At 41.1% G+C, this 13609-nt stretch overlaps 1 protein-coding gene across 1 annotated transcript in view; it reads left to right on the top strand.

Annotated features, from left to right (window-relative positions):
* Nucleotides 1–782: 782 nt before the first annotated feature.
* The window catches only part of LOC108787874 (transcription factor 12-like), a gene marked incomplete at its 3' end in the record, with an annotated part of 99580 nt that continues 86753 nt past the window's right edge, over nt 783–13609 (top strand). The window contains exons 1-3 of the mRNA XM_018557556.1: nt 783–1506; nt 2325–2418; nt 3020–3092. Coding sequence (XP_018413058.1) covers nt 2347–2418; nt 3020–3092 — 145 coding nt within the window. The remainder of the gene's footprint in view (nt 1507–2324; nt 2419–3019; nt 3093–13609) is intronic.

Below are 13609 nucleotides of genomic sequence, written 5' to 3'. Positions count from 1 at the left end.
AAGCATTTTGTAAAGCCCAAAACCCCCCCCCCCCCATATTCATTTCTATGGCCATATTCACATCTGAGCCTTTGTGGCTTGCATCAAAACACCCGTCACTGAAAAAAAGTATACAAGCTTCTTTTTGGCAAATCCTGCGCTTCTTGGACTCATAGACGTCAATGGAAACACTTAAAAATGTGTTTGCTGCGTTTTTGACCATTCATATCACTGTGCCACCCTCTGCTCACAAAAACATGCAACATTATGTACGCACGTAAACCTGCGCATATTTGATGTCACTCAGGTGTGAATGAGGGCCTAGTCTATATTACCTGTACGTTGGACTGGCATACCTCATCATATTCTTATTAACAATCATTTTTCCAACACATGTCCTGGGCCAAACTCGTGTAAGTGTTGGAGCCACAGGCAGCTCGACAGTACAATGTGTTCAGCAAGCTGCCATAGCTCCGCACAATGTGACTGCAGACACAGCCCGCAGCTGCACACAGCGAACTCCTGCTCTGCACATCTGAGCGGAGGAGCCTCAGCTGGCGCCCGGCCACCGGAGGAAGGTCATGTGACACGGCTCCTCGAGAGCGAGCGTCATTAACCGTCACACGCGGGGGCGCGCACTCCAAACAGGGACTATATACACTACCAAGTGGCGCCCGTAGCACGGGGTTAGCACATAACGGTAAACGGGCAGGGATGAAATAGTAAGCCAGCATTGTTCTCATTAAAAGAGCGCAGCGTTCATTCCTGAATTGTCAAATAAAGTACTGTGCATAGCGAGGGCAGCGTGCTGGACCGGGAGCTCATCGGAGCTAATGAAGCCGAATGATGCAGTGACAGCGCATTTATCAACAACTTGTGACAGCATCGATCTGTGCGCCTGCCACGGACACATCTCCTTCAACCCCAAAGGGCCCCGGCAGCTGCTCCTTCTGTGACCGACCCCTTCTGAAAAGGGCGCTCACCGCTCTCCAATTAGCAGCGTCTCTCAGACGGGCTTGTTAAAGGACGACAATCCCGCCAGGGCCTAGCTTCAACCGTGGCAGCGAGACCCTAACTGCGCCCTCGCAGGCAGCTCTTCGTCCCTGGAGTTTACGCTCTAATGTATCCCTCCGCCTCTCTCTCTTCGGAGCCGGATCTTTAGTCTGTCATCACAGGAGGAGGGGGGGGGGGCTACGTTCAGGCAGCGGAAGGGTTAACAAGAGGAAAATTAGTGCCGGCTCCGCGACTCTGAAACAGCGGAGGGATCCACAGTTTGGAGCTAACGTGGTGCTGAGGCTCGACGAGAGCGGAAAAAATGTCTGCCTGAGGGAGAGCTGTAAGTTCCTATCGGCTGAAAGCAGGAGCTGTCCGTACTGCCAAAGCAGTTTAAAGCCGCACAAAGCAGGAGCCCAGTGAGAGTCTTCCGCCGGGGACGGGGTACGGCCGCCGCCAAAGCAGCAGGGAGGAGGCTGGAGCGGGACTCGCCGAAACTTCAGTCCAATTGTTGGATGTTTAAACGGAAAAAAGGTAAATGTTGGGCGCAGGGCTGAGTGTGTGCACAGGGGAGGTATTAGGTGTCACGGCGGGAGTAGGAGGGGGTGCTCCTTGGCTGTGTCTTGGGGTATGAATGGGGGGGTGGGGTTCCCAGCCGGCCAGCACTTGCCCTATAACCAGGAGAGGAGCCCGCTCCATGGCTGCGCTGTGTGGAGGCTTCCTGTCCTCCTCAGCCGGCCCCGGGCTCAGCCTTGTGTGCCGGTCCTCTGCCTGTCCTGACTCCTCCAAGTCTCACTCCACCGCAACAACTTACAGCGCAACTTGGCAGGAGCTCTATTGTTGCCGGAGGATGGTGAGTCACTTCACGCTGGATTTGGGTTGTATTGTCTGCCCGGCGTAGATGTGCTCCTCTGCGTCAATACACACTCCATGCCCTCCGAGCTGCACCTGTCGGGCCACATATACCTTCAGCTTTAACTTGTTCACCAATAATTGATCTTTCTGCACCGTTACATATTTCACGTCCTCAGATCTGTATTTGTTAGCTCATATACCTTTCGGACTTGCTTGGGAAAGGGGCAGGTGTAGAAATGTTGGGGTAAAAAGTGACATATTTGAAGATGAGTTGCCTATTTTATATCCGGAGATCTGAATTTCCAATGACAGGTGCATGTGTAAGGGGTAGGTTTAAGTTCTTAACAAATATTTGATAGGTGATTTGTTGGGGGTATTGACAGCGGGTGTCCCTATCCCTCCTTCCCGTCCTAGTGTCATATGGGCTGATGAGGGCAGTAGTAGTAAGGGGGGCTGTTTGTGATGCAGCTGGTAAGTGTGTGTGTCTCCCTCTCTAGGAGCTGACCTGAGTGGCTGGAGATGAATCCTCAGCAGCGGATGGCCGCTATAGGCACAGACAAGGAGCTGAGTGACCTCCTGGATTTCAGTGCGGTATGATATCCTTATGGCTTCTCCCACATGGTAAAAGGAGCTCCTAAAACCAGCAGACTGCTAGACACCTTTACTTTTAAGTCATGTCTAGACTCTTAACATGTAATCACTTAAAGGACTAAAAGGGGTCAATTGGTTTATAACTCAGAGGCTGTTCGTTGACCCTAAAGGCAGCAATCCAATTACAGTTGCTCAAAATTAGCTTAATACTTTTTGTGCTTTTTATATGTAAAACTGTAGAGATAGAATTTAAGTAACCTATCCGGATAACGGCTTATTCCAAACTTGTTGCCTTGAGCAATTAAATCATCTGCTTTAAACGGTGTGTATTTAGGGAGTTATTTAACTAGTTAGCCACCAGAGAGATTACAATACTTATCTTTTTATATATTGCACACAAGTTAATGGGGATGGAATCTGTAAACTGTTGTCATGTCAAACTAAATGTTTATTTTTCAAGGTTATTATGTCTACCATAGATTGTTTATTATAACACAGAAGGGACAACATGCAGTAAGCAGGCAGTCATGTTTGTGCTATTTTGTTGCTATATATCCTGAAGTACAATGACTCTGAATCAAATTCTTCTTCTGTTTTGCAGATGTTTTCCCCACCTGTCAATAGTGGGAAAACCAGACCGACTACACTAGGAAGCAGTCAGTTCAGTGGATCTGGTAAGGAATGGCTAAAATGAGATTTATAGCTTTGCACGGATGCCGCAATTGATGATCCTTGTTTAGAAGTGACCTGATTAGTTTGTTGCTGCTGATTTTAATACTTTTGTAATTGTGTGCTGTCATTTTTTTTATAGATTTGACGTTTCTCCTTCTGCCACTGGCCACTGCCATAATATGCAGCTAGGAATTTTATTTTCCATTTTTTAGAACTTGTGTTTCATATTGAATGGGTTTGACTATAGCCTTTTTTTTAAACTGATATTACTTATAGCCAAAGCGTGAAAGGATAAACAAGTTTGTGTGCAGTGTTTTTAACTGAAGTGAGAACGCGTGCAGCTTTTTTTTGTAGTCTGGTACTTGTCTGTCTTGGAAATTTTGTGATCTGCAGGCAAATTTATGGCATAGAAATCTCAAACAAAAAGGTTATAAAGATGCTTGGCACCATATTCAAAATCATGCTTCTATACCATAGAGGACATTCTACTACTTGGTTAAACAAAATGGGGGAAAAAAAAGAAAGGGCTGATTACTAGATCTGTTGGAATGAACACGGATAGCCTGCAAATTGGTTCCACATGTTTTGCTGCATGCAGCTAACACAGCCAGATGTACTATGCAACACAGATCACATTGTGACAGTTTACATAGAGTTGTGATCAAATGCATACAGGTAATACCATAAAGTACGGACTTTCTAAATAATATTGATTTGATTAATGTTGTAACTTTCTTGGATTTGCTCTGTAAGTGCACTGCTAAACTGGAATGTCCAGACGTTGGTCTATTGTAGTTGAAGTTTTTACATGTAGGTTTCACCTCCTTAAATACTGAGGTATTACTGTGTTAGAATGTTACTTTAGGGGTTGGTGATATTCGTCTCCAATTGATGCAGATTTATCATGAATGATATGGTTGCCTCTGTGTTGTATCTTCTTTGGCTTTGAGGAAATACATTGACCAAAGTTGGTTGTACTTTCCATGTTTTATCCCTGCAATTTCATCTGCTTTTCAATTCATACATGTTGTCATTTTGCAATATGTTTAGGTGCTAGTGCCATAAAAACTATAGTATTTGCACCAATATGTATAATAGTACATACTGTGACTTGTTCCTTACTGATGTGTATCTTCCTGAATTGGGGCATATACACTAAAGTACTATTGCACCAAATGAAATCCATTGGTTTAACAACCGCTGGAACAATAATTGGGCTGTTTTAAAAGAGATCCAGATGATTTAGCGGGACTTGCATTCAAAAGGGTTACAGATTGGTTTACTGCAAGGGTTAATGCACAGAGGATCATCATGGCATGTGTGTACATATGCCTGTAAAATTGGAAGGTTCCTGTGTGGGTTGTAATATTTACCACTTAGATATACTGACATATTTTACAGTATTTTGAAGATGTTTGTGTGCTTCTTTGGAATCCTGCATTTTTGTGTTAATGACAAATGACATGATTGTCAACTGCATTTGAATTTTCCTCCCTTATTAAAATCTGTAAGAATTCACACATCTTGTATGTCATTCATTCAAGGCGTCAGTTGAGATATGTTGCTTGTTAGAGTAGCAATGCTATGCTGTCTTGCAACACATGTGCTTTTTTTTTTAATCTAGTCAAATACTTGAGATGGCTTGTCGGTAGTACTGTATGCAAAACTATATAAGCATGAGCACTTAAACTAGATTAATAGATGAGCTCCAGAAAATGCCTTCAGATAATTGCATTTTTTAATGTGCCTTGAAAGACAGACATACTGATTGTAGAGTGATCAGATTTTACCTTGCATATATACATTATCCTAAACATTTAATGTTTAGATTTTAAGGGTTATTTTGTAATGGATAGATCAGACTGTATTATAGTGATAATGACTTCTTTCTCTTGTGAATTTTAAAAGCAGATTTTTCTCCAATAAATAAATGTTCACATAAGCACTATCTGAATGTGTCTATAAGTCCTAATACAACATTTTAGTAAATCCACTAATGTATAAATACAGTTGATGGTGGTAATATTGGTGTTTAGTTAATAATGCATTTGCTTTTTTTTTCTTTTGAATGTTTTATGGCTATTAAATGGCTTCAGTGACTGTTTAAAAAAAAATATATATTTTTACACCATATGAACATAAATTTCAAATACATCTGCTAGAGTATGAACAAAATGTGACCACTATTAATGCTGCTGCAATTTTAATGCACCAGTTAAGCAGTGTAGTGTGTGTTTGTAGTCTATGTATATCTGTATTATATTTGTATCTATCAGACTGTAAATATTTTCTTATTGGAGGTATTCATTTGTTATGCTCAAATGCACGGCTTTGTATGTTGACAGTGTTTTTAGCTTCTTGCACTTGGAGTTTTGGTGTACAAGTAGTGCTAAGAAGAACTCTGGGCAAATAAAATCTTAACCCTTGCAGTGGGGCTACCCTCCCCCCCCCCCCCCATTGCAAGTGTTAGGTGCTTGATTTGTCTAGGGAGCTAAAATAAGTCATACTCACCCGAACCATCACCCCAGCCATCTTACAGACTGGTCCAGTGAATCATTACATCATTTACAATTTACGCCGAGGGACATACCATCACTCGAGCAGAGAAGGAGACAGGCTGAAGAGACCAGTCTAAGAGCCAGCCAGGTTTGTGGTTCGGGAAAGTATAACTGAGTTATTTTATCTCTCTAGGCAAAACAAGCACTTATCCCTTGCAGAGGGTTAAGATTTTATTTGCCCTGAATTTTTCTTAAAAATCCTAATCCATAGAAAATTTTGATGGCTAGGGATTTAGAATACATGATACAACACATATGTAGACATGTAGGTATAGAAAAGAGTGCTATCAGTGCTGCTTCTGTAGCTTTGCTAAATGTAGCAGAATTTAACATACACTTTTCAATAAAGGAAAAATGTGCAATTTTTATTTTTGTCACCCACGTGTGTAAAAATATTTATGGAGTGCATGTTTGTCAGCAAAGGTTAAATTGTTGTCATTGGTATGATAAACCAGCAGTTTACTTGGAGTTAAAATCAGAATATACAGTTGCACTGGTGCAGTTGTGTACATTTACAGTAGAACACTCTACTTTCCCTTGTTCTCTGGTGTTTTGCAAACTTTTAGTGGGTTACTAAATTACAGAGTTTTTTTATTTATATTTAAAAAAAAAAATGTTTAACTGCCCTTACACCTGTCGATTAGGCCATTTGAGATTTCAGGTTCTTAGTGGCAAGTTGGCTTCCTGCAGGGAATGTTAAAACTGACACATATGGGTAGTCTAGGTGTGTACTGACTGCCTATAGCATGCAGGGGACAATGGATATAGTTATCTGGGAGCTACTGTAAATGCGTACCTTGATGCAGCTTTCAAATTCACATCTTCAATCCTGTCTGAACGATATTCAGGAAAGTAGACAACAGCCTGTATGATTTCCTTTTATCAACAATGAAGATGACACTGGACATCAAGTCCCAAGGTAAACTTGCATATACGAAGGTGGACCAACTGCTTGTTGGGTATCCACAAAACATGAGCTTTTGAGAAACCAAGATATAAACCAAGCCTTAATTTTGGTGCTTTTATAAACAAATGTTTCCTTGCTACCTAAATCTGTATATAAATGTCTGCTCTCCCTGTCTTCTGCTCTCAACTATCAGCATATACAGCTTCAGAGCTATTTACCCCTGTGGTTCTTGGTCACAGAAGCATGTGAGGAGCAGTTGTGACTGTTTTTGTTGGGCCTTTGTTGCCTGCTGATGTTAGCCATATGTATTTTGTGTTTTATTATGATGGATGAAGAGCCAAACATATGTTGTACAGCACTGCCTAATGTAATACAGCATATGTATTCCATTTCAATGTTCTATACTTGTTTTTGTCTTTTTATAAAATTTTCTTCCTTAAGACACTTGTGTTAATTTTCTCAGTTGCTTTTTGTTTTCACAATATTTTTTCCATGGTCTGTCCTGTCCTCTGACTTTTTTTATATGGTGTTGTGATTGCTATGGGTGTTCTGACAAAGGACCCCTGTGTTGATGGACCTTATAGATGTGTGGCGCCCCTATGTTGACACTTTAAATGTTACATTCGCCCTAAACTAATCGCAGCAAACACTTCTGCATAGTATATGACAGTACAGTTCACAGAAAGTTTAGAAAAGATGCAGTGCATGCAGAACTTTTTTTTTTACATTAAAGGCAAATTATGGTGTGTGTGTATATAACATTTTCTTTTCTTTTTTTGCTTCATATTTTGTGGTAGTTTGCCCAAAAGTATTTTTTTCTAAGAGTTTAACATCTTTTTATTATAGTAATTTGTAGATTAGCTCCTAAGGGGGGCATGCAATGCATTTGCTCTGTCTCTATCTTGTAAATTAAGATATGAGAATCCTAGGGAGCAGATTTGTTTTCAGTGAGTCCAGAGACTAATTTACTTTGTGATAAGCAACAGTAAACCGGACTAATTGTGTAATGCCACAAAGTAGGAAAAAGAGCATGCATATATGAAAAGCAAATATGGCTGCCCTATGTACATACATTTTCAAAGAGACGGGTTTGTAAAAGAGCTGGGAACAAATATACTTACTTTGGGATAAGCAACAGAAAACCAAAATTATTGTGCAATGCTGCAAAGTAGGAAATGATGAGCAGATATGAGTGCACCCATGAACATAAATATCAATGGATGGAATCCACAATAAACAGATTAAACACAATCTGATAGAATTATTTACATCAAGTGGCTATGTTATATTTTAAGCATTCCCTTTCACCTCAAAGAATATTTAAACCCATTAAGCATATGTAATTTAATATGGTTGAAAATGTTGAGACTATTCGTAAATTTATCTGCACCTTTATGTCTCTCTTTTTAAAGGATAAAACATTCACTGCAGGTAGATATTGTATTTAAATTAGTGATTCACCTACAGTGACTGTTTAGTAAATGTCCCATTCTCTGCTTTATAAATATGTTCTATAGTAAAGCTATACCAGGAAGAAGATGATGATGAGAATGATTGTCTAGAATCTCATTATGAAATCTAAGCAAATTGTGATTTTTGCACACAGGTGAAGTAAAATAGCTATTGTATTGTTAATTAAAACCTTGATAGCAGTAAAGGTGGCCATACACCGATAGATTATCTGCAGATTTTCTGTGGTCAGATGGAAAAAGTGCAACAGATTCCTCCATCTACGCTAAACTGTGTGGATGGAGTAATCTCCACCTGGGCCAAGCTTCAAACTCTTGCTAGTCGGCCTCGCTGGCTGTCTAAATACCTGAACAATCTGATTGGATGCAGGCGTTGCTCAGGTATTTTGAGAGCCAGTGGGGCCGACTAGCAAGATACTGAAGCTTGGCCCAGTGGGAGATTCCTCCATCCACACAGTTAAGTGTAGATAGAGGAATCTGTTGCACTTTTTCCATCTGACCACAGAAAATCTGCAGATAATCTATAGGTGTATGGCCAGCTTAAGAAAAGCTCTTCCAGAGTGACGTTTCGAGCCAGTAACTGGTTCCTTTTCAAGCCTTCAACATAATGACACGTCCCTCATCCGCACAGTTTTTTCTCAATGTGTAAACCATACACCAATCTGCATCGGAGGGGTGTCTCTCCAATAACCATTCAGATGTATCCCATAGACCAGTGGTCCCCAACCCCCGGGCCGCGGATCAAATGGTACCGGGCCGCAGGCGAAGCAGCGCTCCCGACTCTGCTCTGCCCAGCTCCGTGTCACAGACTTTACTGCGGTTCATTGTAAAAACTTTGTACAATTTGAGTGCACCTATTTTAAGTAATAGTTTGCACATTTTATTTTTACTTTAACAAAATGTTACTTACAGATTGACTAATTTGAATTGCTGCATGCTTACTGATTTTTGGTGCTGCAAATAATTTTGCTTGCAACATCAGTAGCAATATCTTCTAAAAAGAAGTTAAAAATCAAATCTTGTTACTACGATGTTCAAAATTAATGGAACATTGACAGCCACCTGAAAAACCCCCCTGCTTTTTCAGGCATTCGAGATCCCTTTTAACTGATGAGTGTGATTCTTTAACTCTAAAATGTGTGAAAGCATCAGTCACTTCTTGTGATCTTCCTACATGATTAAAATTGGTATCTTTCATTAGCTAAACACCTGCCTGCAGGCATTAGGAATGTGTTACAAATGCCGCTTTGTTTCCCTGCAAAGAGACTGAAACATTCATTTCTTCTGATTGAAAAATGTGGTCAGAATTTGAGTCAAGTGCAAATGAGGAGTTTATCGAGCAAATAACCTCCTTATGCATCAATTTTAGTTAACATTTTCAGTCTGTCTTCATTAACATTGCATCTTGTGTATAAGAGATTGGGCACCACCAGTCAATTTTGCTTGGAAATAACCTCAATGTAAAAATGTTCACATGCATTGTAGTTGGTCTGCTCCTTTTTGGTAGTGTGACGCCCTCCATACATCATTTACTAGTGATTCAGGGAACAGGTTGTCTTCTATTATGTGATACTAGGATGAGATAATTGGTATTCTCCCTGAATAGATGCTTTGTATTGCTGTATCTATAAAACAAAGCTGTGTTTGTAAACATAACTTGCGAAAATATAAAGGGCATACTTTCTCGTGAAGATGTTAACTGAATAGCAAGGGAGAGTGAGGGGGGAAAAAGAAACTTTTGTTTGCTAAATATAATAATGTAGCGTGGATTTCACTGGATAATTGTTACTACTAAATGTGTTTAATTTTTAGAGCCTCTTTGTAAAGCTGCCTTTTTAGTTTTTTTGTTGAATGAGCAATTCCTATTGCTTAGTATTCTTTGTTCCCCATTTTTAATAGGGTAAGGTTTTACAGCTACATCTAGTCATTACTGGCTTGTGTAGATTTAAATATCAGCAATAGTTTTGGTATGAATTCCTTTTAAATATTAAAAGCTGTTATGTATTTTACTTAGTATTTCTAGTTCCAAATTATATTCTTCCCATCATTTTCTAAAAAGGATATACAATAAATAGCTTTTGAACATTTTAGGGAGGGTTCTTGTGTTGCCGTTCCACACTAGTGGAACGGCAACACAGAAGCCCAGACAGAAGTTTGCATGGTAATACTGATGGTTCCTTTTATCGGACAAAGTAGAACCAAGTCTTTGCTTTGGGTGATGTAACTGTGTTGTGTTAAATGGACAGTAATACCAGCAGTTACATTTTAAAAATGCATTCAAGTACCCTAACTACACCAGCCCAACTGCATTCCGGCCTGCGTTCGGAGCCAGAATGCACTGGATCACATCCTGGCCAGCTCACTGCGTTATGGGGCGGGATGCGATCCTTGCACTGGAATGTGTGCATGCAGCATTTTTTTCTGACCGCAGCGGACCGGAATGCAGGCATTGATGTGCCATGCGCTCTGGTGCGGGAGATCGCACTGCGGGGTGTGTGGCTGTGGAGCCAGTGTCTTCAATGCACTGCCACGCCTCTTCCCGCCCAGAACGCAGTGAGCTGGCCGTGATACGATCCAGTGCGTCCCGGCACCAAATCGGGCTGGAACGTACTGGGGCTGGTGTGAGCTAGCTGTTACACAAATAAGCTACATTTTTGTGATCACTCAGCTGTATATCCTCAAATTAGGGCTGCAGCTAACGAGTTTGCCGATTTTTTTTTTTATTAACTTTGATTAATCGGATAAAATAAGTCATTTATTTAAAATAAAATACACAAATACAGCATTACAGACCTAACATTTACTTCAGAATAATGGAATGCACATTTTTCGAAATCGTAATGCACTGGAACCCAGGGCATTACAATACCGCGCATTCCAGTGCGGGCGATCACACTGTGAACGGGAGGGGCATTTGGGATCCATTGAAATTAATCACAACGCACCTCCCTGGAGCAAAATTTCTCAGGCCAATACTGAAAATGACTCTTTCCACTGGATCGGGGCATTTTGACAAGTACAAGTACTTGTCAAAATGCCCTGTATCGGGCCCGATTCCGATGCTAGCATCGGTATCGGGACATCCCTAATATATCTATCTATCTAGATAGATAGATATATAATTTCTAGTGGAAAGAGACATTTTAATTTCTTGTGAATTGTAAAACTCTAAGCCCCAATACAATAAAATAACCAAACTTTAATTTAAAATAACAAAACAAAAAAAATATTTACATTTTTTTTCATTTTAGTTTATTACACTTATTTTTTTATTTGCTTGCATTTTTTATTTTTATATTACTTTTTTTTTACTTTTTCAGTCTTTTTAGTTTATTAAACTTTTTCATTTTTTTAAAACTTTTTTTGTTTGTTACTTTATTGCTGTGAGCAATAGCCAGCCTGCTATTGGATATTTCAAATTGCAATAACCAATAGTAGGCTGGCTATTACACCCGCCTGCTGTCAATAAACAGAGGATGGACCTGAAGGAGAAAGTTCACCATCAGGTCATCCTCTGCTGAGTGACAGCAGGCAGTGGGCGTGTGCAATAGCCAGCTTGCAAATTGCATTTGAAAATATCCAATAGCTCCCAGCCTCTAGATGCAGCGGCAGCATGGGGGCGGGGCAGAGGACGAATGCGCGGAGTGACCGGAGGGACGCGCAGAGCGGTCAGGTGTGCATATGAATGGGCTGGGGCAGGAGAGAACCTGGGTAACAGCAGAGGTACGTGGGGGGTGCCATCTACAGTGGTCGATATAGACGGGGAGAGCAGCGGGAATTAAAGGGACGCAGACCGCTGCAGCCAGCACCAGCGGGTAGGAGAGCAAGGTCAACTATTCGAATATCAACTAATCGATGAGAATCATTGCCAAAGTTTCTCATCGATTTAATCGATTAGTTGTTGCAGCTCTACCTCAAATCATCTCTCAATTCATGCTAACACTCTCCTTCCTTCTGGAGAGTGGCTACTTTTGTTCCCCATGGTCCCGGTGTGTGTTGTAATGTAGCCACCATTCCAAGCTCGCTCCCATGATGGACTACATTCTCAATACCAATTGGTAAACTAAACCTGAGATTGTAGTCCATCACAGGAGCGAGCTTGGAGCGGTGGCTACTTTGCAACACACACAGGGACCATGGGGAACAAAAGTAGCCACCTTCCAGAAGGAAGGACAGTGTGGGCTCCAATTCAGAGATGATTTAAGGATCTATAGCTGTGTGATACACAAAAAAGGTAAATTTTTGTCAATAGGGCACTTAAATGCATTTTTAAGATTAAAACTCTTGAGTGTAGTGCAACTTTTAAATATCTAAACATTTTCTTCCACCCATTAGTTTAAATTTGCTCTGTTACCCAGCATGTTATTGAAGCTTGGTACTTGGCTAGTTTTTTCTTTTTTTTTTTTTCTTTTTTATCGAAGCCCGTGGACGTGCATCAAAACAAACTTCCCCCTGTGAACAAAAAAAGTGAACCGTGAAATCACAGCACACAAAAACGTGCACAAGGGTGCAAGGTCCTTCCAAAGAAGGGACCTACTTTCCCGACCCCCCGGGGCGCAAGGCTCCTGACAGGGGTTGAGACTGTTGGCCCACCAACCCGAAGGCCGGTGGACCCATTTCCTTCGGGGACCTGCCGGAGCAGGTCCCTCACGGTACTAGGCAGGGGGGGATCTCCCGAAGAGAAACCCCCCTCCTGGGTGAGAGGAGACAGAGAACCCCATAGGAGGCACAGAATCTCCTCCCAGCGTCATGAATAGGCCCCGAAGAAACCTGCACCTTCAGCATCTGTGGGTCAAAATTAAAATAAAAAAGTGCCAAACGCGGATAGAATGAATAAATAAATCTAAAGTGCCAGTGCACCACTCTGACAGGCCTTAGGGGCCGGAGTGCAAAAATATTGCCCCAGACTAGCCATAAGGCCTGTCTTGGAGGCGAAGTGCAGAAAATTGCAAGGTGGTGTGTGACCAAGTGCCAGTACTTAGCTAGTTTTATTACATCTTGCACCTCTTAGAATACGGTAGCAGTGAGGAGACTGGGACTGTAGCTTCCTGATGAAGTTGCTGGAGTTGGAACTGGTGGATTTGCATATACATTTTTAGTAAATATCATCACGTCCTTTTATAAGTTGGCATGAGTAAGTTGCGCTGCTGATTAAACAAGGACTGTATGTTGAGGGGCTAACTGTGAGTAGTAATCCATTGTACAACTGCTAGCCGGTAGATGTTCTCACATAAATCATTTACTAACATGACTATTATTGTCAACTGGATGTAGCGAAGAGGATATAAAGAGGCAGAAAACAAACATGTTTGGGGACTAAAGGGTTATCCTCCACAGGGAAAGCAGAGACCTGTATGGGACTGGTGCGACTATTCAATTATGCATGGATTGTCTCTTGGTTTAAACCTGGAATATTCAAAGTTACTTTTCACTTGATGCGCAGATGTCAGCGATTTCTATGATGTTTCATTTATGCTGTAACAAGGTATCCATCTAACTGTTAACTAGCGGAGAAAAAAAAACCTGTTTTCAACATGTATCTTTTAAGAAGTTTTCATATAAGCTATGGAGGAATCTGTTATGTA

The sequence above is a fragment of the Nanorana parkeri genome, unplaced genomic scaffold (assembly GCF_000935625.1).
Source record: "Nanorana parkeri isolate BGI_ZX_2015 unplaced genomic scaffold, ASM93562v1 scaffold290, whole genome shotgun sequence".
Taxonomy (NCBI): domain Eukaryota; kingdom Metazoa; phylum Chordata; class Amphibia; order Anura; family Dicroglossidae; genus Nanorana; species Nanorana parkeri.
Note: the sequence above shows the minus strand (reverse complement) of the source record. Positions and strands in the feature narration are given on the sequence as shown.